The 27,944-nt window shown below is 37.9% G+C and overlaps 1 protein-coding gene across 1 annotated transcript in view; it reads left to right on the top strand.

Annotated features, from left to right (window-relative positions):
* The window catches only part of LOC121399101 (COMM domain-containing protein 10-like), a 176,769-nt gene that overhangs the window by 29,113 nt on the left and 119,712 nt on the right, over positions 1 to 27,944 (top strand). Inside the window, exon 3 of the mRNA XM_041578961.1 lies at positions 1,199 to 1,309. Coding sequence (XP_041434895.1) covers positions 1,199 to 1,309 — 111 coding nt within the window. The remainder of the gene's footprint in view (positions 1 to 1,198; positions 1,310 to 27,944) is intronic.

Below are 27,944 nucleotides of genomic sequence, written 5' to 3'. Positions count from 1 at the left end.
TAGCTTTTAAAATTCGCCTTCCCATTGAAGTCTATGGGGTTCGCGACGTTCGCGAACCGTTCGCATTTTTGGACGCAAGTTCGCGAATATGTTCGCGAACATTTTTTACGCCGTTCGCTACATCCCTAATCTTTATAGGCTCTAGTGGATGATCTGATAAACAAGTAGATCAGCCCTGTTTGGTTCAGCCTGTGGATTGTCAATCTGGCTGTGTATGATTAATATTACTTTCATTTTAAACCTTGTTATTATATAAATTGTGCATTGTTTGGCAGGTGTAGTTAAACATGCTTCATTAGTGTAATAGAATTATAAAATCTAATCCTTCTTTAGGAAGTTCTGAAACCAAGTACTCTTCGTACTCTCAAATTGTTTGTTTATTCCAATACATGTTTCTCCTACCTTGATCTATGTTGAAAACAAATGATAATTATCTGGTCTTGGGGAAAAAACAAATTATATATCTCTTAACTGCGTGAATCTTTATTTAGTTTTATGTTCAATTACCAAGGATAATATGTAGGCAGTAAATTAATTGTGCTATTTAAACCACATGGAAATTGTTCTATCACTTGTTTACTAGTTTAACATGTGAGCCTATTAGGTGCAACCATCTGCAGTGAGAAATACTGGTCTTGTCTGTTTGCTTTTAGTTCATTGAACAATTTGTGGATAAGATTAAAAAATGACACATATCTTGAAAGCAGAAGCTTGCACCTGTGTCCAATGGATAGCCATTATAAAGGTTGATAGTATAACTGTTATCTATTGCCCCCAGGTCTCAAATTCATTTTAGATGCCATAGAAGGTTAATTCTTTTCTGAAATCTGCACCCTGGAAGAAAATTCAATCTGAGATAATTCAAGTGGTATTCTATATTTACCAGCTGGAAATAACACCTTGCACTTAAAAATATATGCTGTGTGTCACTTATCCAAAGACATGTTGCATCGAAAATTAATTTATGTTTTCTTTTCCATTCCTAATGTTAAGTACTCCCATCTAATGATTTTATTCGGTCAAACTACAGAATTCCTTGCCAAGAAATCTGACACAGATGGCACTAATATCAACAGCAAATAAAAAGATGCATTATAATTACGCCCTCGCTCTGCCAACATTTTGTCTATCTAAGCTCAGAAGCACATAACATTGTAAACGGAAATATTGTTGTTTTTCTTCTGTTTTTGTTCTTCAGCTGGAGACAACTGATTGGCAGCTCAACCTCCAGATGGCTCAATCCACCCAAGCAAAAATGAAATCTCCCCAGGCTGTGATAAAACTAGGAGATAGCAGTGAAGACACAACGGTAGGAAGCCACATCTGTTGCTGAGCCCTATCGTCTCTCTCCATAGAGCAAGCCGTGAGTAAGCAACGAGATTGGCTCTTGTATTTAGGATTTTATTTTCTGAGTTTAACTTCTTAAGCATTGAAGGGAAGAATCACTTATTCTTGCAGCAGATTGCAGAAGACCCAGCCTATGGTGTAAGCGAAATATTATGTAAAGCATTTTTAATTGCTTTCATGAAATAGACCCCAGTTATTAAGTAGGTGGGCCAGAGGTGAAGGAGACCCACTTGATATTTTTATTAATGTGAGCTTTCTTTAAAAAAAAAATCATATTAAAAGTGTGCTATCACTGGTAATTCTTTCTCTTAATAGAATACATCTTAAGCTATGAATATAATCAACTACTGTAGGTATAGACAAATGTTTATGGCAAAAGTTTTATGATGCCCCTTAACTTTCAGACCTGATTGGAAGGGCATATCACCATGATTGGTGATTGACCCTGCTTACTTGTTCTGTGCATGTGCCTGCCCTTATCTCATGACATCATAGTAAACTAGTTACATAGTAAGTTAGGTTGAAAAAAGACACAAGTCCATCAAGTTCAACCTTTTAACTTGCCTAACTGCCAGTGATGGCGGCATCTCTAAAGGAAAACTGTTCTGCCTACTGGTTGCTCTCTCAAGTTTACCTTTGCCTGCATCTTTGTATCTCAAACTGGCACTGCGTCATTTTCGCTTCCATTCCAGTGCCAAACGAACCTTTTATTTAATTCACTTGGAATTGGACAAGTTATCAGTCAAGCAAACTGGAACATTTACTCTGGCAGTGCAAGCACTAGGGCTCAGAAGAAAAAGAAATGTAAAATTTCTCTGGGTGCTTTTTGAAGTACTTAATGCGATTTACATTATTTATTTTTTTTCTTTTTATTTGCTATTTACATTTTTTTATTAACTGCTACTATAGTGTATAGAGAAAACTAGAAAATAGAGAAGTGTTCTGATGTTGCTCTGCTGAGGAAAGATAAGCCTTAGGCACTGAAGCTCTTTGGTAATATAAATAGGTAGAACATATTGCTATTTAATAATGCAACTACAATACTACATATACTCCAGCTAGTAATCTATCCTGTATATCATGATCTAAATGAATGAAAACCTTCATCTTTTATTTCATGTTTTAATTCTTATTAACTGATCCTGTTGTGAACAAATAAAACAAAGCTGAGCATTATTTTGATAGGCCGTGTTTGTATGTTCTCTAAGCTTGATGCATCTGTTGGGAACTGTAGTTAAAACAATGGCATAGGAACAGCAAAGGAACAGGCCGGTGCTTGTTTACCCCATGCTGAGATTTTGTCAGACAGCGGATGTTTGCTATAGATACTGTATGTTCAGTGTATGTGTTACTGACACACAATCTGAGCATCATCACATCATCAATTATTTTTAGTAACCAACAGATTTTGCTATGCTTTTTTTTCCTGCCATGATGTTTTCAGTTTGAATGTAGATTGACCATTTTAATCTTTTGTGAGTAAAATATAACCACGAGTAACATTTGTAATCAACATATACCCCTTTAAAGGGCATGTAAAGTCTAAAATAGAATAAGGCTAGAAATGCTGTATTTTGTATACTAAATATAAACATGAACCTACTGCACCACAAGCCTAATCAAACAAATAATTTATGCTTTCAGTTGGCTACAGGGGGTCACCATCTTATAACTTTGTTATACATCTTTGCAAGAATAAGACTAAAGCTGGCCATAGACGCAAAGATCTGATCATACGAATCAAGGATTCGTACGATTTTCGAACCGTGTGTGGAGAGTCCCGACATTTTTCATCCGGCGGAGATCGGTCGTTTGGTCGGACAGGTTAGAAAATTTCTGTCGGCTGCCGATAATATCTCTGCGTGTATTGCCGATCGTACGATTTTCAGTGGGAGACTGTCACCAGCTTTGGTTGGACATAGATATCGTACGATTGCTGTCAGGGGCAGAACATTGCTGATCTGTTCTTTAACTAATCTGACTGGTAAGACTTTGATCTGAATGGTTAGTGGCGGGTCGGGAGATGGGAAAGCCCGATCGTACGATGATTCGTACGATCGGATCTTTGCATCTATGGCCAGCTTTAGTGCACATGCTCAGTGTGGTCTGGGCTGCTTAGGGATCGTCATAAACAAAGCTGCTTGAGTTCTGCATGGCTGGTAAGTAAGGCGGGGGCTCCCCCTGCTGTTCATAAGTATGATTGTTTCCCTGCTCAGCAGTTAGGGACCGTCTGACAATTCCTATCCACAGCAGTAAATGAAGGGAGAATATCACTGCATACAGTCAGGTTTCTTATAAAAATGGTACACATTTTTTAATTAAAGTATATTGGAGATAGGTTTCTTTTTCATTAAAGAAAGTAAAAAATGGGATTTTATTTTTTTGGCTTTACATGCCCTTTAAGACACTTTGGGTTTATATACAAAAACAGATGTGTTTTTATGGAGTGCAGTTTATCTATAAATCTGTCATTATGTAATAAGGAGTATTTAACATTTTGGAGAATATTCATGCTATTATGCAACCTGATGATTAATTGTACACTCAATTTTTTTTATAATCCTTGCGTTGCCTTTGCCTTATAATGAAAGGTTGTTTAGGTCAAGTTCCGCTGTTGCAAATTCAGCAAACGTTATATCATGAATAAAGTTCTTGTGGGCATAATATTTCACATAGATATTATTTAAATCCTGATTCAAGTCCATGTAGCTGTGAAATGTTTATTACAAGATACTACATAATCTGAGCCTTTTTTTAAAATTACTTTTCTCACCTCTGCAAGCCTTGCAAGGTGACACAGAAATAAGAACTATGAAACTTATGGTAAAATCATTAACAGTTCCCCAACATTGTGATTAAATACTGTTTCTCCGTTTTGTTACTGGGGCCTCTGTTCTAAACCAGAGTTTCCTGCCACCTGTAAGAGATAATGCATATTAATGAACCTCGTGCAGTCAAATGGTGTTAGCCTGTAATCATACACCTGTTCTTTGCAGCTTACAAAATTCTAAAAAGGTTTGTTGGCTTTATCCCCACAGGGTTGCGGCAGCCAATACAGAGGGGCAGAGGAACTGACCAGTGAGGGTATCCAGGGTGCATGTGATAACAGAATTCCTTTACGGTGGTGCTGCAAATAGGGTACCAAGGTGTGCACCACCTTTATACTTTAGGTACGGGGCATCATTGTATATACAGGACTGTAGTTAACATTCAAAGCGGTCTATTGAATGTACAGGCTGACTGATTATATAGCTGAGGGTCTTTCCAAAATAAGATGTTCTTAAAAACATGAATCGAGCCGACTGCAGATTTCACATTCATAGTGCTTGATTGGAGTATACAGTGTTTTATCAGTGGCAATTATAGCGATGTGCCCTTTTTTATACTTAAACTGCCTTATAAGCCTTATAAAACTTGTTAAACTTCACCTCCTAGTTGTATATCTCAGTTTAAGATTATCTGAAGGGGCAAGGAAGACATAATTGCTACAACCCCATTGCTTTGGCCAGACATGGGTATATACAGTGAATAGATTATGGCATATTAAGAGCATGTACTTTAGGCTTAAAAATTTACAGAAAGTATGACAGTAAGATTATTGGTACAAACTTTAAGGGTAGAGACACACCTGGAGATTAGGGGAAATGAGTTGCCTGGTGACAAATTGCCTCTTCTTCGGGCGACTAATCTCCCCGAATTGCCTCCCCGCCAGCTAGATTTTAAATCGCTGGTGGGATGGCACTTTGAGTGATTTGTTTTCCGAAGTCGCCCGAAGTTTCTTCGTGAGGCAACTTTGGGCGGATTTGGAAAACGCAGTGCTTCGAGTGCTATTCAGCCGGCGATTTAGATACTAGCCGGCGGGGAGATTAGTTGCCCGAAGAAGAGGCGATTTGTAGCTGACTAAATCTCTCTGAATCTTTTTGTCTGTCTCTGCCCTAAGGGGTGGTTCACCTTTAAGTTATCTTTTAGTATGTTATACAATGACCAATTATAAGCAACTTTTCAATTGGTCTTCATTAATGTTTTTATTATTTTATTATTATCTTTTTCTGAGACATTCCAGCTTTCAAATGGGGGTCACTGACCCCATCTAAAAATCAAATGCTCTGTAAGGCTACATATGTATTGTTCTTGCTCATTTTTATTGCTTATCTTTCTTTCCAGGCCCTCTCCTATACATATTCAAGTATCTTATTTAAATCAGTGCCTGGTTGCTAGGGAAATTTGGACCCTAGCAACCAGATTGCTAAAACAGCGAACTGGAGAGCTGCTAAATAAAAAGCTGAATAACTCATAAAACACAAATAATAAAAAATGAAAACCACCTGGCCGGTAAAAATGATGGCTGATCCCAATGTTATTAATAGGGAAGAAAGATAAATATATAGGAAGGCTGGTATTTTTTTCCAGAAAAGGTGGCAACCCTAATTGCGAAATGTCTCAGAATACTGCTGTCTAAATCATACTAAAGTTAATGCAAAGGTGAACCCCTCTTCTGCTATAGCCTGTTCTGTGTAGTAGCAGCATTACAGCATACTTTATTTGCAGTAGGCACAGTTTGTAAGTTGGTCATACTTGGAAACATCTGCTCATCTTTGCCTTATTTACCCAACCATATATCAGTCGGGCAGGCTAAAACAGCTGTCAGATGCACAGCATTTACTTACAGTATAATCCATTGGGATTCATACACCACAGCATACACTGATCACTATGACCTTTTTCTAAGAAGCTGAAGTGCCTTGTTCTTTCAACTTTGTTTCACTCTTCTTTATCTCTATAAAAGCCTTGACTTTTTGTAGCTACCCTTCATATGGCATCTATTGTCCCTGGCTTTTGTTTCACTGTGGCCTGCATACCCCAGACTCTGTTTCTATAACCTCTTTTATTACCGTAAATGAAGAGAGAGACTGCAGAAGCTCACAAACTTGTTCTGACTCAATAATGGATTAGATAATTGAAAGCAGAATTAGTTCTTTTCTTTACTGTATTCAAGAGAAGAATCAGAATTCCAAGGACCACTTGATAGAGGCATGTGTGGCTCAGCTCCATCACAGGGTATGATATTTAAAGTTAATGTGAACAAGGCACCAATGCCTGATAAAATAAATCTTTGGGTACTTAGAGCTTAGTTCAGTTTTAGCCAGGCCTCTTTTTCTGATTTTCTCAACGCACTTTCATCAGTTATGGTCTCTATGGATTGGGCAAGTTATTTGAAACTTTGTCAAGGGATCACATTGAAGATTATGTTCTAAAAATGGCAAAATAAGTAAAAATCTGCAGTGTTGGTCTCAAGTACTCAAAAGAGATATATGTTTATTTTACGTTTATATGTGAAATAGACAAGTGTTTCCAGGGTAACTACACTGTAAATGGAAAGTCTCCATTGTGAAGACAGGCTTGCCAGGTTGGGAATGTCTACTTAGGAGAAGAGGCGCTTAATGGGAGTAATGCCAACTATTTATAGATTTATAAGGGGACCATATAATAAACTCTCTGATGCTTTATTTACCAGGAGATCCTTCCGGCATCAGCTGATATTATATGAACGGAGGTTCCATCTTAATGTTCAAAAACAGGTTGTTACAGGAAGAGCAGTGAAGTTGTGCAATCATATGTGATGTAAATAAATTAGATAGCTCTAAGAAGTGGTTGGATTGTGTTTTAGCAAGTGAGAAAATACAGGGTTAATGGAATTAGCTCTTAACACACTCTTTTGCCCTACTTCTTTGGATCAATTAATAGTACGGTAGGCTTCATTTAGTGGAAAGGGTTGAACTCCTTACACCTGTCTTTTTTTCAACTTAAATTACTATGTTTGCTAGCTACCTACTCTCATCTGCATGAATATTATCACAGAGGTACTTAAAGGAACAGTAACACCTAAAAATGTGTTTTAAAGTAATGAAAATATAATGCAGTGTTGCCCTGCACTGGTAAAACTGATGTGTTTGCTTCAGAAACACTACTATAGTTCATATAAACAAGCTGCTGTGTAGCAATGGTGGAAATTGAAAAAAGGCTATATGGCCCATGTTAAATAGTGGAGAACAGATAACACCATTATGTTCTACAGAGCTTATCTGCTGTGTAACCTGAGCCTTTTCTCATTTGAATGGCTGCCCCCATTGCTACACAGCAGCTTATTTATATAAACAATAGTAGTGTTTCTGAAGCAAACATAGCCAGTGCAGGGCAACACTTCATTATATTTGTGTTACTTTAAAACAATTTCATTTTTTGATGTTATTGTTCCTTTAAGCTGTTGGAATGTTTCACCACACTCTTATACAATTAAGGAAAATACAAGATTTATTTTGAAGGCATGAAACATGATTGAAAAGTGTTTGTATTATTTATGCACTGTTAGAATTATTTCAATATTGAGGATATGTTATGCTGAGATATCTATTATTGTGATTAGCAAGGGAAATCTGACCTTTAAATGTAATAGTGCTATTATTTTTTTAAAACTCTCCTTAATATTGCACAAAATTGCAAAAACCTGTTACACATTATGTTCATGAAACCGTATAACCCTCAAACATTTTCAGTTGTTGGCAGTGGTTTTTATTTGATTGTCCACTAGAGGGCAGTAGTGCTCTTTGCTGCAGTTCTGCTGTAGCGACACCCAAAATTTATTGTCTTGAAAGCAGCATTCAGAATCAATTGTGAAGCCGGTAGCTGTGGGAAATGCAGAGTGTTTACATTTCTAATCTGTACCTAACAATGGTCTTCTGTTGCACTTCTAGCAAATGAATTGCTATTCATCAAACGATGGCAGAGCACAGCAGCATGGGAAGCAGTTTAACTGGTGCGGCACTACAGCACCAGATCTTCAGCCTCTGTATGCTTCTCTATTGGGTTTGGTTTTGTTTTTTAAATGGTCTGTCAGTACCTTTAATGATCTTCAAACTGTTGTTCAACTCCTCTGCAGATATTACATATTAGGTGGAGATAGTGGTAGTTGTACCTTTTTAACAACAGCAGAAGGTATGGCATCCCGGCTGTTAAACCTCTTAAATATAGAGCTTGGGCCCTGCAGACACATAGTAGCATATTTAACACGCCATTTTTAAGATTATTCACCTGTAAGATTTTTCGGCAGATTATCAGTCATAGATAACCACTTGTGCACACATCTCACTAAAGAGAAAACAGTTTCTTTCAGCAGAACAGTTTATCTTTTCTTTTCCAAAGCCTCTGTTTATTGACTTAGCTCTAAAACAATATTGTCTGTCAAGCACAGTTTAGGTTTCAAAGTACAAACAAAACTACTGGTAAAGCTTTAGGGTTGGGGCAGATTCGGGGAGATTTTGTCGCCTGGTGACTAATCACCTCTTCTGCGTGGCGACAATCTCCCCCAACTGCCTTCCGTCTGCTTAAATGAAGAATCGCCTGCGCTAATGCACTCGCGTTGCTTCGATTTCCAAAGTCGCTCGCTAATGCACTCGCTGCACTTCGATTTCCGAACTCGCCCGAAGTTGAAACTTCGGGCAACTTTGGAAATCGAAGTGCCGCGTGTGCATTAGCGCAGGCGATTCTTCATTCAAGCAGACGGAAGGCAGTTCGGGGAGATTGTCGCCCCGCAGAAGAGGCGATGAGTCGGCAGGTGGCTAACTCTCCCCGAATCTCCCGTCTGCCCCAACTCTTAAGGGCAGAAACAACGATCAGATTCAGGGAGATTAGTCGCCCAGTGACAAATCTTCTCTTCTTCAGGGCGACTAATCTCCTCGAACTGCCTCCCACCAGGTAGAATGTAAATCGGCTGCGGGATGGCGAAGTTGCTCAAAGTTGTCTCACAAGGAAACTTCGGGCGACTTCGGAAAACAAAACGCTCCAAGTGCCAGTTTGTGGAGATTAGTTGCCCCGAAAAAAGAGGCGATTTATCTTTGGGCTACTAAATCTCCCCGAATCTGAGCGTGTGTCTCTGCCCTAAAGGGATTGCTGCACTTTCAGTTATTTTCTGGTATTCATTGTTCTAAAATGCACAAGAGTCATTAATATTCTGTAAATTATATAGTGAATAAAGTACCCCCTCTTGTAAAATATAAGGATATTATAACTTACCGAGGAGTTTCATGACCATATAAAAATACGAGGCCGAAGGCCGAGTGTTTTTATACAGGTCATGGAACTCCGAGGTAACTTATAATATCCTCATATTTTACAACTGGGGGTACTTTATTAATTATAATACACAAATTTTAGTGAGTCATGTGACAGAAATTACATCACTACTCACCGTTTATAACTGATGACATCACTACTCACCATTTATAAGGATATAATTTACAGGATATTCATGGCTTTTGTGTATTATAGCCTTATAAACGGTGCTTGGTAATTTGTCATAATCGGTGCTTAGTGATGTGATTTTTGTATTATGAATAAGGCTGGTTGAATATATAAAATATGGCATTTCTAGTCATATTTATTTATAGGTTTTAGTTCTCCTTTAACCTATATTGTAAGGCCTCAACTTTTATGTATCTAGTGCCAGCAAGTCATCCAATTTATTATATTGATTTTTAACAACAGGGGTCTACAATAATTTAACAAAGGTTTACAGAATAAAAATGCCCTGAGGGAGAGAGTTTACAATCTAAAGGACTGCAGCAAAACAAATTCTGCACTTTATTTTCCAAATTATATACTAATGATAAGGTTACATTTTGTACTAAAACATGTTTTAAATGGACTGTATTCCACTGGTGAATCCAAATTGTACTTAAAGGGCAAGTAAAGTCTAAAATAGAATAAGGCTAGAAATGCTGTATTTTGTATACTAAATATAAACATGAACTTACTGCACCACAAGCCTAATCAAACAAATAATTTATGCTTTCAAAGTTGGCTACAGGGGGTCACCATCTTATAACTTTGTTAAACATCTTTGCAAGACTAAGACTAAGTGGACATGCTCAGTGTGGTCTGGGCTGCTTAGGGATCATCATAAACAAAGCTGCTTGAGTTCTGCATGGCTGGTAAGTAAGGCGGGGGCTCCCCCTGCTGTTCATAAGTATGATTGTTTCCCTGCTCAGCAGTTAGGGACCGTCTGACAATTCCTATCCACAGCAGTAAATGAAGGGAGAATTTCACTGCATACAGTCAGGTTTCTTATAAAAACGGTACACATTTTTTAATTTAAGTATATTGGAGATAGGTTTCTTTTTCATTAAAGAAAGTAAAAATAGTATTTTATTTTTTTGGCTTTACATGCCCTTTAATAAGCAATTCTGTCATGCATAGCATCTGTATAAACAGGGGTGGATAAATCCATGAAGTAGTAAATGTTGGTCTTGGCTGGGCTGAAGGAAGCAGCGAGCAGGTGCAGAATTCCCATGTTTTTCCTGTGTACTCTGGGAAAGCTTGACAAAACTGCCGCTGCTGAGCTTGCACGAGTTCCACTCTCTACTTTCCTGATGGGCAGCAGTGATGAATGTGTTTGGTTGCTTACTCCCTGATTCTGAGCTGTTCCCATTCCAGCAGGGATAAAATCACTTGGCAACAGAAATTAATCTCTCATTTATTTTCTATGAATTTGGCCTGGCTCAGATTACAGATGGTAGTTGGTATTATGGAAAGCAAGTTGTGTCTACTAAATTCAATTAGAGATTAAAGCGGACCTGTCACCTAGACATAATATCTGTATAATAAAATTCCTTTTCAAATTTAACATAAAATCCAATTTTTTTTTCTTTGAAAGCATTCATAGTTGTTGTAAGCTCATTTAAAAATCTCAGCAGTCAATCAAATTTTGCTTGCCCCTCCTCTATGCCTTAGGCAATTACTTTCACTTTCCATTCAGCACTTCCTAGATGTTACTGCTCTCTATACTTCCCCCAGTTCTCTTCACCATTTAATTGTGTAGTCAGTGCATGAGAATGGACATCATACCTCCCAACTGTCCCATTTTTAGAGGGACAGTCCCTCTTTTGACAGCTTAAAGGGCATGTAAAGCCATAAAAATAAAATCCCATTTTTACTTTCTTTAATGAAAAAGAAACCTATCTCCAATATACTTTAATTAAAAAATGTGTACCATTTTTATAAGAAACCTGACTGTATGCAGTGAAATTCTCCCTTCATTTACTGCTGTGGATAGAAATTGTCAGACGGTCCCTAACTGCTGAGCAGGGAAACAATCATTCTTATGAACAGCAGGGGGAGCCCCCGCCTTACTTACCAGCCATGCAGAACTCAAGCAGCTTTGTTTATGACGATCCCTAAGCAGCCCAGACCACACTGAGCATGTGCACTTAGTCTTAGTCTTGCAAAGATGTCTAACAAAGTTACAAAATGGTGACCCCCTGTAGCCAACTTTGAAAGCATAAATTATTTGTTTGATTAGGCTTGTGGTGCAGTAAGTTCATGTTTATATTTAGTATACAAAATACAGCATTTCTAGCCTTATTCTATTTTAGACTTTACATGCCCTTTAACCCGCAGTCCCTCGTTTGTACTGGAAAGTCCCATTTTCTCTGCACTGAACAGCCAGAAAAAGATACAAAGTTTCTAACTTAATTGACTTTTAGCAGAGAGCCCAGAACAGCCACAGCAGCAGATAAGATACTTTGTAACAATTTCGAGATAAGCAAATAAGTAATTGTAACAATATAAGATAACAGGTCGCTTGAGAAAAGTTACACTCACAGCTTAAAGGGTAATTCACCATCATTAGTAAAACTGTAATAACTGAAAAAAAAAAACACAGAAATATGTTCAAACTTTCATAACCTGCCAAATTTTGTAAAATGAACATGGTAATTAGGGGGTGTGGACACAAAAAATGGGTGAGGTCAAAAAAAAATTCGCCTCGCTACGCACAGCATCTTTTTTGTCCCTCTTTTTATTTCCAAAATGTTTGGAGGTATGCATCAGTTCCCCCATTCTGGTGCACAAACAAGATTCTGAGATGATGCAAGACTTGCCTTAATAACAGTGTCCACAAAATGGCGCCTGCCCACTTGCTATAATTATGAATTCCCATACCCACGAATACAAGGTTCAAATAATTTATATAGTGTAAAGAAAGTTTCTTTTTCTTGACTAACGTGATAAAATAGGATTTGGAATTTTTTTGTAGGGTGACAGGTCCCCTTTAACCAATTAGATGCTGGAGAGGCACGCAGTTACAAATAACATTTGGAAGGAAGGAATGAAGCATCATGCCAATCACAAAGGAAAGGGGTGTCGTTTAGGGGAAATCTGTTGCCAAATCTCCCTCCACCTGTTTGTGAAATAAATATTTTCCGCCCACTGTAATATTTGCAAATTTTATGTTTTTATACTCAGACAGTTTTCAATGTTTTATTTATGGAATGTTGATGCAACTTTGTTTGTATATCTGGAGAATTGGAATTCCAGTTTTTCTGTGCATATTGCTTTCATACATGTTTACCACTGCTTTGTTGCTAGACAGTCCAGACACACTCCCCAGATAAAAAGGGGGTACCAATGCTGCGTATGGTCCAGTGTTTTCAGTTCATTATTTTATTGTCTCTCTTGGCAATCAGAATACTGAAGGGAAAACATCAATGCCATTGTGAAAGGCTTATATCAAGGCTGAATTTTCCCAACAATGCTGTTCTGTGTAAAGTCTGCAATTCACCCTATACAGTTACTTAAACACTCCAATCCTTCCTGTGCATTGAAATCCAATACAGAGTTTGTTAGCATATTTTTATGATTTGTTCTCTAGTGAATACTGTCTCTCTAAGAAGTGTGTATAATAACTGCTGCTGCAGATTAGCTGTGGTTACTTACTATTGAAATCCCCATTTGTAGACATAAGGGAGCTTAAGGAATTCTGAAGCATTAAAAGTACATTACCAAAGTAAAATGATGGCTCTCCGCTCCGTGGACAATAATTGTGCACACCGGTTTCAGTTTAAGATGAGTTTACAACTTTCCTATTACACATGGGGGCACAGTAATAAAGGAAGTATTAAAGTAATCACAGAAAACACAGTGCTCCGTGCATTAGGCTAATAATTTCAACTTTGTCTCGCCCTTTGTTTCTACAACTGAAGATAAACCTGATGACACCAGTACCAATATAGGATGTCAAGTGAACTGTCCTTAAAAGTATGTGTCTAATGTAATTAAATACGTGATGTCACATTGAGCCTTAATTGTTTAAGCCCATGGGTAAGTCCAGGCAAATGGTGTTTTTAAAAGTTCATTACAAAAAGCAATGACCCATGCAAAACATTTTGTTGTACATAAGGTTCTGCCACCTAGAGACCAACCAAGGATTAAGATGAAATAAACACGAGCTGGAATGGAGGAAGGAAAATGTGCCCAATGCACATTCAAACAAATAAACCTGTACGGAGACGGATATGATATTAACACCAAGCATATGAAATTGAAAGCTGGAGAAAACATTTTACATCCCAACTATTGTTCGATCATTAGAATGTAGTGTAGCCTATTGATCCAATTGCCTTATATTTCTGCATCATTCAAGAGTGCTAATCACTTCTAAGATCATCCATTTCAATTGTGACTGGTTATGGTTAGCCACATTAAAGTGCCTTAACATTCTGTCCTGTTGTGTGGATATTCCCTTAATGCTCTTTTATATGTGCCTTTAAGCAGAGCCGGGCCACCCCGGCTAGGTGCCCTAGGCAACCTGGCCCGGATGGGGTGCGCATGCGCGAACTGCTGATCTGGCAAGCATGCACCAACTACCACTCTTGTACGCATCTGCAAACTGATGCTCTTGCACACATGCGAAACTGATGCTCTTGCATGCATGCGGAAACTGACGCTCTTGTGCGCATGCACGAACCATTGCCCGCATCCACAGAAGAACAAATACACGGCCAGAGTGAATAGACAGTCGGAAAAAGGGGACCGGACATGGGGTAGGCAACATAAGGGTAAGTGCCTGGTGCCCCCTAGCTTTTGCGCCCTAGGCATGTACCTACTCTGCCTACCCTTAGTTCCGGCCCTGCCTTTTAGTGATGTGCGGGCCGGCCCGATACCCATGGGTTGGGCGGGTTTGGGATGACCCTGCCCACCCTCCCTCTACCAGCGCCCACCCAAGCCCAACTTCCAGGTTCCTTTTATAGACCCGCGCCGACCCACCCTGCCGATGACATCACAAAAGGGGCGGGGAGCACAGGCTCGTTTTTATAAAAGTTCAACACGGAAGTCGGAAGCCGGCATTTGTAAAGTCACCGGAAAGGGGGCTGCGAGGTTGGCCTGCGGGTATCAGGCCGGCCCGCACATCACTACCGTCTGCCACCTTGCAATGCCGGTCTGCTGACTTCGGGCTTCCTTTTTTTAATAGACGTGCGCCTTATCGCCCTGCCCCTTTTTGTGATGTCATCGGTGAGTCAGGTCTATAAAAGGAACCTCAGGTTAGGATCGGGTGCAGGTCCTGTAAAACTCGACCCGCACATCACTAGTCTTTAAACCTATAGCTATACCGATTATCCAATTTACGGTTGAGCAATCCATAGCAGAAGTAAATAAGCCTAATTATTCTAGCCACACTAAATATATAATAGTGTTGTTAGAGGTTTTTTTTCTCTGACACTACTTTAAATTACATTTTAACACTGATCTTCATACAACTACAGTTTTCCCCTAAACTTTATTTTGCCATTTCTCTTGGTTTCTTCAATACATTCTGACCTGCACCCGCCACCCACAAATCCCACTCTCATTGAAAAAAACTTCAGTTACCCTGTTGGTCCATAATCCTATCTGTTTCTTACAGAAGATAGTGAGCCACTTGAAACTTTTAGAAAAAAATAGCATTTTAAAAGGCCAATACACTTACACACAAACTGCTGGAATAAAATCTAAAGTGTCCATTTTGTTATGCAAGAAGAGCTCTCTGAATATATTGAAATGCAAATGCTTTCAGAAAATTGCTGTGTTCAGGATGAAGCACACTTATCACACCTTTCTGAACATCCCCTTTAGGTCTTAAAAATGCACAGGAAAGCACATTTATAAGAAAATATTTAGATCCTTTTTTCTCCCTGAAATACTTAAATGCCTGTATGCATGTGCCTGTTTTTTTAATCAATTGCTGCCTTACTTTCTGTTTAATACTCATTTTATATCTATATTAATATATACCTGTTTACTGTATATGTGTGGTTGTTTTTTATCATCAAATCCTACAGTAATTCAGTAAGCACTTATGTGATTCAAATAAATAACAAGCGCTCACAAACAAAATTAACTATGATTTTGAGCAGTTTTTGCCCATTACACTCAATACTTTATTGTATTTGTTTTTTAGAACAACATTTGAGCTTGTCTGACAAATGCTCACCCCCAGGAATGAAAGACTGACTCCAGAAAATTGATTCACCCCCACACAAACCGCATAGTTGGGAAGGCAAGTTTGTGGTTTGGGTGGGGGCAGTTAGGCCTTTGTTTTGTTCTTTTCTAATGTATTAAAGATCAAGGCACATTTATATACTGAAAGCCTGTATTTCAAATATTCTTGAGGATGAACATTTTCGTGTTTAAATTCTGTATTCTTCTGTATTCTGTTACATACTGACTATAAGTCTACAGGAATTTGCTGGAAAACCACAGGATAACTTTACAACAAGCACAGATTTAGTGACATTCATGAATATTTTTAAAAACAATCTCTCCCCTGCCTAGACTTCTTGCAATGTGATATTTTAACATGCACATAATATCCAGATTGAAATAACAGTGCCGTTATAATCAATGCGATTTGTTCAAGCTAAAAACTTAATTCAAACGATCAGGTGTTCAAAAGGGTAATATTGTTATGACAGTATGTGACATTAAATGGTAACTGTCAATATTCTAAAAATCCACTAAAATGTTTGTTTTTTTTATTTACAGTTTATCGGGGGAAATGTAATAAAAGTCGCTAACGGGAAAACTATTCGCAATGTGAAAAGTTATGCCTTTGCGAGAAACAAATTTTGCTTTGCGTAAATTTAATATAGCTTTTGCGAACCCGGAAACTGTTTAGCGACTACTTGCGAAATGTTATAGTTTGAGCCAATGCTCAAGCAATGTAATAAAACTTCTTACTGAAAAAGTCGTTATATTTGCTCCCAAAGATTACATGACAGCACAGAAACCAGTGCAATTAGCATCAGAATTTAATAATCAGCCCTGTAGCATCAGCTTATATTACAGTCCAACCTCATTTTCTGCTTTATAATTTGTGACGACCCCTAAGCTTAGCTTCTCATCAGCTGCTCAGAGCCCACTGAGTATGTGAGTGTCACAGACATTTTCCAAGATTGTGACCCCCTGTGATAAGTTTGAAGTTCTGGATCATTGTTGCTATTGACAAGCTGAAACTTTAGGCTGGTGCAATAAGTTTAGCATATAAAATATGGCATTTTTAGCCATTTTCATTTTATAGTTTAGTTCTCCTTTAAAGGCAAAGGCATTTTTGTTCTTGTTAGAATTCAAAAACATGTATTACTATAATTATATTTTAATATTCTATATTATTAGAGTAGCATTCAGATGTGTAATATTTATGCTGCATGCAAAGATACTTGGCCATCCGGCAAAATGAGAACACCTTCTGACATTAAGGGGCCTATTTATTATGCTGTGTAAAACAAAATTTGTCGAAAAAAGTGTGTAAAATAAACGGCGAATTTTATGCAATTACAATATGTTCCCTTGATAGTTCCTGTGCCTTGCCAAATTTCCTCCCAAGAAATAATTTCTCCCAAATCTGAGTGCCATATTTTGTTACTGAATGTGCAGCAGTTTCCAGAATGTAAGAAAAAAGTCTTATCCTGATCTAGTTTACTACATTCTTCTTCATGAAAGCTGATCAAAGGAAGAATGCATAGTTCAGCCAAGAGAATCAAACGAGTGTCAAAACCTGACATCTGCAGTCGAGTCTGGGCTGTATTTGAGAAAAAGAAATAGCATCACTGTGCTCTGTATTAATGCATACTGACACAATTCATATACGAGTAACAGTAATATATTGGTGTAGCTTTGATATCCCTTTAAAAATGTCACTCTGCGGGGCAATATAAGTCTTATATTTTCAAAATCAGCTTTACATCTGTCTTTTGGCATTGACCCCAATAGAAAGGATTTAAGTAGTGATTTGTCCAGTGATTTATCACCAACCATTTGAAGATCCTTTTAATGAGGTCCAGCATTTTTGTTTTATTGTCAGTGGTGTGTTTTCTCATGTGTTAAAAAAGGAATCCTTAGTATATACTTGGGGTACAGATGTAAAATATATGTTAACAAATGCAAAGTTTTATCCAGTTCTAGTCACAAGCATTCTCTGTTTGTTTTGTTGCTAACTAATTTGCCTTGTAGCCTTTTGACACTGGTTCTAGTTAATGGAAAATTATAGCCCCAGAATGAATACTTAAAGGGATCCTGTCATCGGAAAACATGTTTTAATAGTGCTACTCCAGCAGAATTCTGTACTGAAATCCATTTCTCAAAAGAGCAAACAGATTTTTTTATATTAAATTTTAAAATCTGACATGGGGCTAGACCTTTTTCCAATTTCCCAGCCGCCCCTGGTCATGTGACTTGTGCCTGCACTTTAGGAGAGAAATGCTTTCTGGCAGGCTGCTGTTTTTCCTTCTCAATGTAACTGAATGTGTCTCAGTGGGACATGGGTTTTTACTATTGAATGCTGTTCTTAGATCTACCAGGCAGCTGTTATCTTGTGTTAGGGAGCTGTTATCTGGTTACCTTCCCATTGATCTTTTGTTTGGCTGCTGGGGGGGGGGGAGGGAGGGTGTGATATCACTCCAACTTGCAGTAAAGAGTGATTGAAGTTTATCGGAGCACAAGTCACATGACTTGGGGCAGCTGGGAAATTGACAAAATGTCTAGCCCCATGTCAGATTTCAAAATTGAATACAAAAAAATCTGTTTGCTCTTTTGAGAAATGGATTTCAGCGCAAAATTCTGCTGGAGCAGCACTATTAACTAATTCCTTTTGAAAAAAATGTTTTTTCCCATGACAGTATCCCTTTAATCAACAAATAGTTTATATGTAATCATATGTTGCCTTTTAAAGAATCTTACAGAACTAGAATATAGATATCCGCAATTCTCCGGTAGAGAGATATTCTCTGTGCTGCCTCTGAGATCAACTGACTACAAATACTGCAGCTCTAACTGTAAGAGGAAGAAGTGTTGGAGTAAAAGACAGAACTCTGTCCAGTGGCTCATGCGACCTAATGTTTGTTTGTGTGCTTCTTGAATTGTGTAGTCCCTGGAGGGTGGTCCTTAATACTGAAAATGCCAGTTTTCTATTTAGGATTACTCAACAGCACATACTAATTAAAAAGTATATTTTTATGTAAATATTTAATTTACATGAAGCAGGGGTTTTACATATGGGCTGTTTTAGGCAATACATTTTTATAGAGCTCTACATTGTTCGGGGGTATATTTTTCTTGTAATGAAACTACCTCTCTTCATGTTTTTGTGTGTGTGTTGATTTATGCTCCCTAATGAAGATGACTATTTGGTGATTTTTAATACGTTTTTTTACAGTTTACAAGTGCAGTACTTTTTGCATTTATGTATGATTGTGTGGGTGTCATTTTATGCTCCTCGTTGTTCACAAATGCAAGGTACAGCAACTCTCCAGGCAAAATAAAACCATGTAAAATGTTACAATTGCATTATCACAGCCTAGTGTGCTGGTATGCAAGATACACAGTGCTGAACCTTTATTCTTTGGACTTCAAAGTATTTTACTGTGTGCACCCACTGCAAATCTCAAATTATTGTTTACTTCCTTCTCAGCACTTTCACCTGCAATATTTAAAGTTGGTATATCACCCCACCTGAATGTGTGAATAGGAGTCACTGAGCAACGCTTTCGAACTATGTTTGTTTGATATGAAATTAGTTTCTGACTGTAAAAAAACTACCTGTGCGGCAGGGTTGTCCGGCGCCATGTTGGTTCTAGGGCATGCGCGCCTGCGCGCCTCTTAAAGGCGCAGGCACGCCAGCGCATTTTTGCGCACGTTTTGGCGCGAATTTTGAAAGCTATTTAAGGCCCATTCAGTGTACAGCCCCTTGCCCGTTATAGAACTTGTTTATAGTGGTTCCTGAGCCTTGTGCATCCGATCTGTTCTGTATCTTGTCTGTTTGATTCCCCGTGTTTGACCCAGCCTGTTCCTGACTATTCTGCATTCTCTATCCTGACCCTTGCCTGTCTACGACAACTCTTCCTGCTTAACCCCTTGATTGACAACCCAGTTTGACCCTTGCCTGCCTGACGATTCTTGATATGTGCCTGCCTCGACCTTGCCTGTCTGATGATTCTCTTGCCTGCTCCATTTGTACCGTGACCTTCGGCCCAAAAGACTCTGCTAACAGCCGTGCCCCTTTGCCAGCCAGAACATCTCGCCTTGCACCTCTCGTTAAGTCCAGGTGGCACCCAAGTAAGCTGAGGGCTCCTCCCGAAGCCCAACGGTGGTCACACTACTGGTGAAGCCGAGCCGAGACCAGGGTGCTTGGCACTGGTTCTGGTATTGGGTGCCGGTCGTGACACTGACTATTCTGACATTTTGGAGTAGATTTATTATGTGGTGTAAAAAAAAACAGAATAATTCACTGCACATCGCCAGACATCACCGTGTAAAAAAACACTTAAAAATGGCGTAACATACTTTTTTCTTTAAACAACTTCCGTTGAAACTTACAAAGGTCTGAAGCGGTGTAAAATAACGGCAGCAAATCTGGTGTAAAAGCAAAAATTCAACATTTATTTTGCACATCTTTTTACACAATTTTATTTTACACAGCATATTAAATAGGTTCCTTTGGGTGCACCCATGGCTATTCTAAACTTTTTATCCTCTACAATTGACAAGGAATGCATTATGTATAACATAAGTTTAGCAAACTACAGTGCCATTTATTTCAATGTATGGCGTTCTAAAAATAGGTAATGTATATGAGAGATGCTAAACGTCTGACTTTAATTTTATGTTAACTTAATGCTGGAAGCAAACTCTGTCTAAAATCTTGTGCTACACAAAATAGTCCATGTAATGTGGATGCATAAGTTAAGATTTTTATACCCAGAGAGCTCCTGTGTGCAAATCTTGACCATCTTGACCAAAACAATCCATTGTCATGTTCACTGAACCACAACATTGCCTTTATGAATCTCTTTCTTGGATCTGTTTCATACAGATGTTGATTAGGTCAAGCCCAAGCTGGCCAAAACATAAAAATCTGTTTTTTTGACAAGGACACCAAATGAGTGGATCCGATTTGGCTCGAGGCCAACCATTGAATCATAACAGATCCAGATGTGCCAAATCTGCCAATGTACGGGCACTTTATGGAAATTAGATCTACAATCTGTTTTGTACAGGCACAATGGTTGCGTGTACAAAACACAGAACAACACTGCACTATATCTGGTATCTCATACAAAAAATTTTGTTTTTATTTTTTAATAATATTTTTGGTCTATTTATATACATATTGTAGAAAAATAAAAGAATCTGAAAGGTTTTTAAAATATATTGGTGCTTGTGGTGCAGTATTTCCTTGTTTTTTCCCCCCATTTCACGCACAAATAAAGTATATTTAAGCTGCTGGTTTAATGTTGCTCCTGAATTGTATCTTCGTTTTGAATCCATCTCTATGGAATGCTATTAGGACTGTTTGAGAACAACTTGCTTATAAATAATTGATATAATATATGCAAATACACATTGTCTTAAAGCTCATTCTGATTGCTTGAGCCATTAACATTTATCTCTCTTCACTTGATTTTGTTTTAATTTGCTGTTTAAATATTTAAAATAGCAAATGTTTAAAATGTTTCACTGCTCCTTTATAAATAAGCTTTATTTACTTTGAAATAGCTTCAAGCTATATTTAAAATTAGAAAGCAGAGATCAAGATTATTTCAATGACATTGCTTCGATTATTATCTTTGTAAGCAACTGGAATGTTTCAACAGACTTTTTTTAATACATAGACCTAAACTCTGTTTTATCTTTGGAATAAACTAGTAGCTCATGTTATATCAGTCACATACCTGGGTTGCTCTTTGGGGTCACTCATTGCACCCCTGCATATTGTTGAGCATATTGATAATGAGTGAGTGCAGTTGACATCTTGTCTTTGCCTGTTGTCTGGGGACTTATCATTCCTGCTGGGATTTATGGTCACTTGATATGGTGAACAAGTAACAAAACACTGGTAGAGAAGGCATACTCATAAAATCATAACAACAATCACACATGGGATGAGCAATTATCACCAATGTTGTTCTTTGAATGGGCAATTTTCATTCATTGTGTATGTTGTTCTATCTATGAAACAGAGCTGCTTTTATGTCCACTTAGAAAAGGAACCAACTTTATTCAAAAGGTGTTCGCCACAATATCCATGTGCGTTAGCGAAAAATAACTTTGTATATACGATGCAGAAGTAACTTGTGTTAAGTTACAGTTGAGAGATGCAGTATATGTGTGACTCATGTAGCTTTTTAGGACCGGGAAGCCAAGTCTGCATCTCTACCACTGTCGTTTATCTGAAACTTGCCTGGAATTACCTGGAAACTGTTTTAATCTCTCAAGAATTTCACCAGTGAATAGATTTCACATTTGTAACCACCAGACAACATTCCTTTATTAAAATTGGTGGAACTGCAGACAATCTCTGTGACTGGCGCCCTAAAAAGCCTCCCATGTGGATTCAGAAAGATAGCCAGTCGGTACCTTTATGAGCAGTCCTGGGAAATTCAATTAGCTTCCCTCAAGTACATAAAAGTGTACTGTACGTTTCCACTATGTAACTCCACGTGAGCATGTGACCAGCAAGACAGGCGATTAAAGAATATAATCCACAGAAGAAGGGGAACCTGAAGTAGAATGGTATTTTTTTCTTTCTCTATTGTAAAATGAAAGTACTTTGTTTTGAAATATAATAAAACAAGACTTGAAATATCACCTTAACAGGAGTGTTTTACCTCAAGACAAGTTATGAATTGATTTTCTTGACATATGTGAATGCAGGATTGCTGAGTTATAACACTTATATTCCTGAGATTTATTCCTCTTTGCTAGTGAGAGAGAGTGGTTTTATCCCAGTGTGTTATTCATTTTTATTTTATATCAGCATTTAAAGTGCACGTCCCCACCCTAACAATGAATACATTTCCTTCCTCCTCTAAGATTGTAAACTATATAAATATATTTCTAGCTATGGGATCTGTTATCTAGAAACACATTATCCAGAAGCTCCAAAAACACATTGCTATTTCACATAGTGTCCTATTAAACACAACACCCATGTTTGACTCATTTGCTCTTTCCTATAAAATTATACCTAAATACCTTCCACAGTGTATTTGATGATTAGACTATGTTATTCATTTTTTTCTATCCATGTTTAAAGGACAAAGAAAGTCTAAAATACAATAAGGCTAGAAATGCTAATCAAACAAATGATTTACTGTATGCTTTCAAAGTTGGCTACAGGGGGTGACCATCTTGTAACTTTGCTAAAGCATTTGATACAGTGCCACACAAAAGGTTACTGGTTAAATTAAGGAATGTTGGCCTGGAACATAGTATTTGTACCTGGATAGAGAACTGGATAAAATATAGACTACAAAGAGTGGTGGTAAATGGAACATTTTCTAATTGGACCAGTGTTGTTAGTGGAGTACCGCAGGGCTCTGTACTAGGTCCCTTGCTTTTCAACTTGTTTATTAATGACCTGGAGGTGGACATTGAAAGTACTGCTTCTATTTTTGCAGATGATACTAAATTGTGCAGAACTATAGGTTCCATGCAGGATGCTGCCACTTTGCAGAGTGATTTGTCTAAACTGGAAAACTGGGCAGCAAACTGGAAAATGAGGTTCAATGTTGATAAATGCAAGGTTATGCACTTTGGCAAAAATAATATAAATGCAAGTTATACACTAAATGGCAGTGTGTTGGGAGTTTCCTTAAATGAGAAGGATCTAGGGGTCTTTGTAGATAACACGTTGTCTAATTCTGGGCAGTGTCATTCTGTGGCTACTAAAGCAAATAAAGTTCTGTCTTGCATAAAGGGCATTAACTCAAGGGATGAAAACATAATTATGCCTCTTTATAGGTCCCTGGTGAGGCCTCATCTGGAGTATGCAGTGCAGTTTTGGACTCCAGTCCTTAAGAGGGATATAAATGAGCTGGAGAGAGTGCAGAGACGTGCAACTAAATTGGTTAGAGGGACGGAAGACTTAAATTATGAGGGTAGACTGTCAAGGTTGGGGTTGTTTTCTCTGGAAAAAAGGAACTTGCGAGGGGACATGATTACACTTTACAAGTACATTAGAGGACATTATAGACAAATGGCAGGGGACCTTTTTACCCATAAAGTGGATCACCGTACCAGAGGCCACCCCTTTAGACTAGAAGAAAAGAACTTTCATTTGAAGCAACGTAGGGGGTTCTTCACAGTCAGGACAGTGAGGTTTTGGAATGCACTGCCAGGTGATGTTGTGATGCTGATTCAGTTAATGCCTTTAAGAATGGCTTGGATGATTTTTTTGGACAGACATAATATCAAAGGCTATTCTGATACTAAGCTCTATAGTTAGTATAGGTATGGGTATATAGAATTTAATTAAAAGTAGGGATGGGTGTGTGTATGGATGCTGGGTTTTCATTTGGAGGGGTTGAACTTGATGGACTTTGTCTTTTTTCAACCCAATTTAACTATGTAACTATGTAACATCTTTGCAAGACTAAGACTAAGTGCACATGCTCAATGTGGTCTGGGCTGCTTAGGGATCTTCATAAACAAAGCTGCTTGAGTTCTGCATGGCTGGTAAGTAAGGCGGGGGCTCCCCCTGCTGTTCATAAGTATGATTGTTTCCCTGCTCAGCAGTTAGGGACCATCTGACAATTCCTATCCACAGCAGTAAATGAAGGGAGAATTTCACTGCATACAGTCAGGTTTCTTATAAAAACGGTACACATTTTTTAATTAAAGTATATTGGAGATAGGTTTCTTTTTCATTAAAGAAAGTAAAAATGGGATTTTATTTTTTTGCCTTTCCTTGTCCTTTAAAATATACATACAGTCATATCAAAAAGTTTGGGATCCCTTCTCAGCCTGCATAATAATTTACTCCACTTTCAACAAAAAAAATAACAGTGGTAAGTCTTTCATTTCCCAGGAACATCTGAGTACTGGGGTGTTTTCTGGACAAAGATTTTTAGTGAAGCAGTATTCAGTTGTATATAATTAAATCATCATGTGAAAAACTTGCTGTGCAAAAATATGTAATTTTGCTAATTTCAATGCATGTAACTGCTCAATACTGATTACTGGTAACACCAAATTGGTTGAATTAGCTCGTTAAGCCTTGAACCTTAAAGGCAGGTGTGTCCAATCATGAGAAAAGGTATTTAAGATGGCCAATTGCAAGTTGTGCTTCTGTTTGACTCTCCTTTCAAGAGTGACAGTATGGGATCCTCAAAGCAACTCTCAAACGATCTGAAAACAAAGATTGATCAGTATCATGGTTTAGGGGAAGGCTACAAAAAGCTATCTCAGAGGTTTAAACTGTCAGTTTCAACTGTAAGGAATGTAATCAGGATATGGAAGGCCACAGGCACAGTTGCTGTAAAACCCAGGTCTGGCAGGCCAAGAAAAATACAGGACAAATACATATGCGGAGCATTGTGAGTGGTTACAGACTACGCAAAGATCACCTCCAAAGACCTGCAAGAACATCTTGCTGCAGATGGTGTATCTGTACATCGTTCTACAATTCAGCGCAATTTGCACAAAGGATCTGTATGGCAGGGTGAGAAAGAAGCCCTTTCTGCACAAACAGAGTCGCTTGTTGTAGTATTGATGTAATATCTCTATTGGGGTGCCCACATTTATGCACCTGTCTAATTTTGTTATGATGCATATTTTCTGTTAATCCAATAAACTTTATGTCTGCTGAAATACTACTGTACATAGTAACAATGTATTGAGGCAAGTAAATGCCACAAAGGATATAATGTGCAATAAGTCTTTTGTTATGCAGCCCAGTTACTCTTTAGGGAACTCATAAGAAACTAATTTGAGCAGCATAAAGATCAATAAAAACACACTGACCTTGTGATGACCACTGTAAATATTTCCGAGAGAAAACAATATCCTCTCTATTGAAGCTGAGTGAGGAAATGGATCTATATATTTTAAGAGCAAAGGAGGCATAATGGTTATAGAAACAGTAGCTAACTGAATGCTAAAGGAGCTTTTTTGATTTGGTATGTTTGTGTGTTTGTTTGGGTAGTTGCAGAGAGAGCACACTGGCAAATTATTATGTGTTTTGAGCTGTGATTCTATGAAGTTATGTCCCATGTGGCCCCCCTTAAAGTCGCTGACTAACTCAGAGTTAGAGAGCTGCAAAGCAGGAAGTAGTGTCCTGATATGTTAGACATCCAGTCACTCCAGCCTTTATATATTACATTTTTGTCTAACTAATTATATTAGAAATATTTTTTTATTTTGCAAAGCCACATCTACAGTATTTACACAGATTTTATGTTTACACTGAACTGTCCCTTTAAAGAACAATGGGATGCGTTATTCATGCCACTGTTATCAAGTCACCAAGAGTTGCATTCAGTTCACGTATTTCTACCACTCTTTTCAATAAATTTTGAGAGTTACCTGCTGATGAGTCTCTTAAGGGTAACTTCGCACTGATGGCAGCAGTGGGATCGAAGCCACCCATGCCCCTGAGTCTCCCTCGATCTCTCTGAGCCAACAACTTCACCCACTTCCTCTCATTGAGATGTCACTTCCACATTGTCTTTTCCCACCCTCAGGGACAGCCTCTCACTGGGATTGGCCAATTGGACAGGTATGACAGTTCCTGACAGGCAATAACTAAGTGCCCCGCCCCCCATTACATATCAGTCCTGCCTCCCCCCTGGTTGTTCGTTGGGGGAAAGGTGGCAACCCTAGTTTCACCATTAGTGAAGGCATACACCTTGCTATATCACATCTGGTTCCTGTAATACACATAATCACTTATCACTCACACAAACAGCATATTCTTCATTTGCTAACTATTACAATGTTTTGTGTTATGCACAAAAAGTGTTGCAAATTCTACATTTAAACTTTTTCTGTGGGGTACAAAACTACGATTACATTGTCTGATGAGTGGATTCCTCGCATGTGGTTTAGTAGAGTTAAAGGCCAGCCATGTGTATCAAGGCATTCCTAGTTTGCAGATGTGAACATGGCGGGTCTTTCTAAAAATATATTGCATAAAACACACCTTTTTAAACCACTGCTTTATCAAAAAGCCTTTTCATTAAATAAGTTTTTTTTAATAGTTTGATCCCACACCTGTGCTAAAATACTTTGTCTCTGAGGCACTGCTCACATGCAAACCTGTTACAACCATTTGTTTTTATGCAATCAATCAGGACACTCAAACATTAGAAAATGGTGGCTTAGTGCACAAAATGGCAATATTTGTGATCTGTATAGGTCTTTCTGATAAGGTTCTTTGATAGGTCACATATTTTGATATAAATTGTCTGTTGGTGAAAGGGGTCGGTCCCCTTTACATTACCTTTTAGCATATAGTGTTATAGAATTGGCAGTTCTTAGCAACCTTTTAATTGCTCTTCATTTTTTATTTTGTATAGTTTTTAAATGATATGCCTTCTTCTGACTCCATTTTTGAAATGGGGTTCACTGACCCTGGCACCTAAAAAGCTATTGCTCTGTGAGCCTACCATTTTATTGTTATTTTTATCTATTACTTATGTTTTTATGACTTATCATTCTATTCAGGCCCTATATCCAGAATATTATTAATATCAGGAATATTACTATTCATTTTCCAGTTTCTCATTCAAACCATGTTACGGTTGCCTGAAATTGTAAACTGGACAGCTGCCAAAAATAGCGAAATAATTAAAAAAACCCATACAACACATTAAGAACAGCTGTAAACTGTCTGAAAATACTACTCTCTACAGTATACTTTTTAATTTTAAGATTAACAGCCCCTTAAAAATAAATACTAATCCATAGGAATGTGCCAGTATTACTAAAGAGTGTGGCATGAAAATCTGGATAGGCTAAAATCTAGGTACATGCTTGTTGCGAAAGGGGTAAAAAAAGCAAAGGGAGTCGTGCTGTTTTCTGTGTCACATTAGGCTTGTGCCAGCATGATCCTTCCATTGATCCTTCCAATTAAATACAGTACTCCAGCTTATGGAAGGATCAAGTTGGCTCCAGCCCAGCATGAAACAACGGCAAATTACCCAATTGCTGTGTCAGACTGTTGCTCTGATAAGTTCCTCTGTTCTGGGGTGGCTTTTGGGACTTTGGGAACATATCTGTACCCCTTTAAGTTTTTACTGAGAATTTTCTCTGATAAATTTGTCCCTCAGCTTTTAACTGTTTGCGCTCAGATTAGCAGACAATTAGATGGGAACAGTAAAGAAAGGCATAATTAAAGGTGGGTGCAAACAACTATAATATATATAAATAAATATATATATATATATATATATATATATATATATATATATATATATATATATATATATATATATATATAAATTGGGGACCCT

The sequence above is a fragment of the Xenopus laevis genome, chromosome 1S (assembly GCF_017654675.1).
Source record: "Xenopus laevis strain J_2021 chromosome 1S, Xenopus_laevis_v10.1, whole genome shotgun sequence".
In the NCBI taxonomy this organism is placed as follows: Eukaryota; Metazoa; Chordata; class Amphibia; order Anura; family Pipidae; genus Xenopus; species Xenopus laevis.
This window is presented reverse-complemented; position numbering and strand designations above follow the sequence as displayed.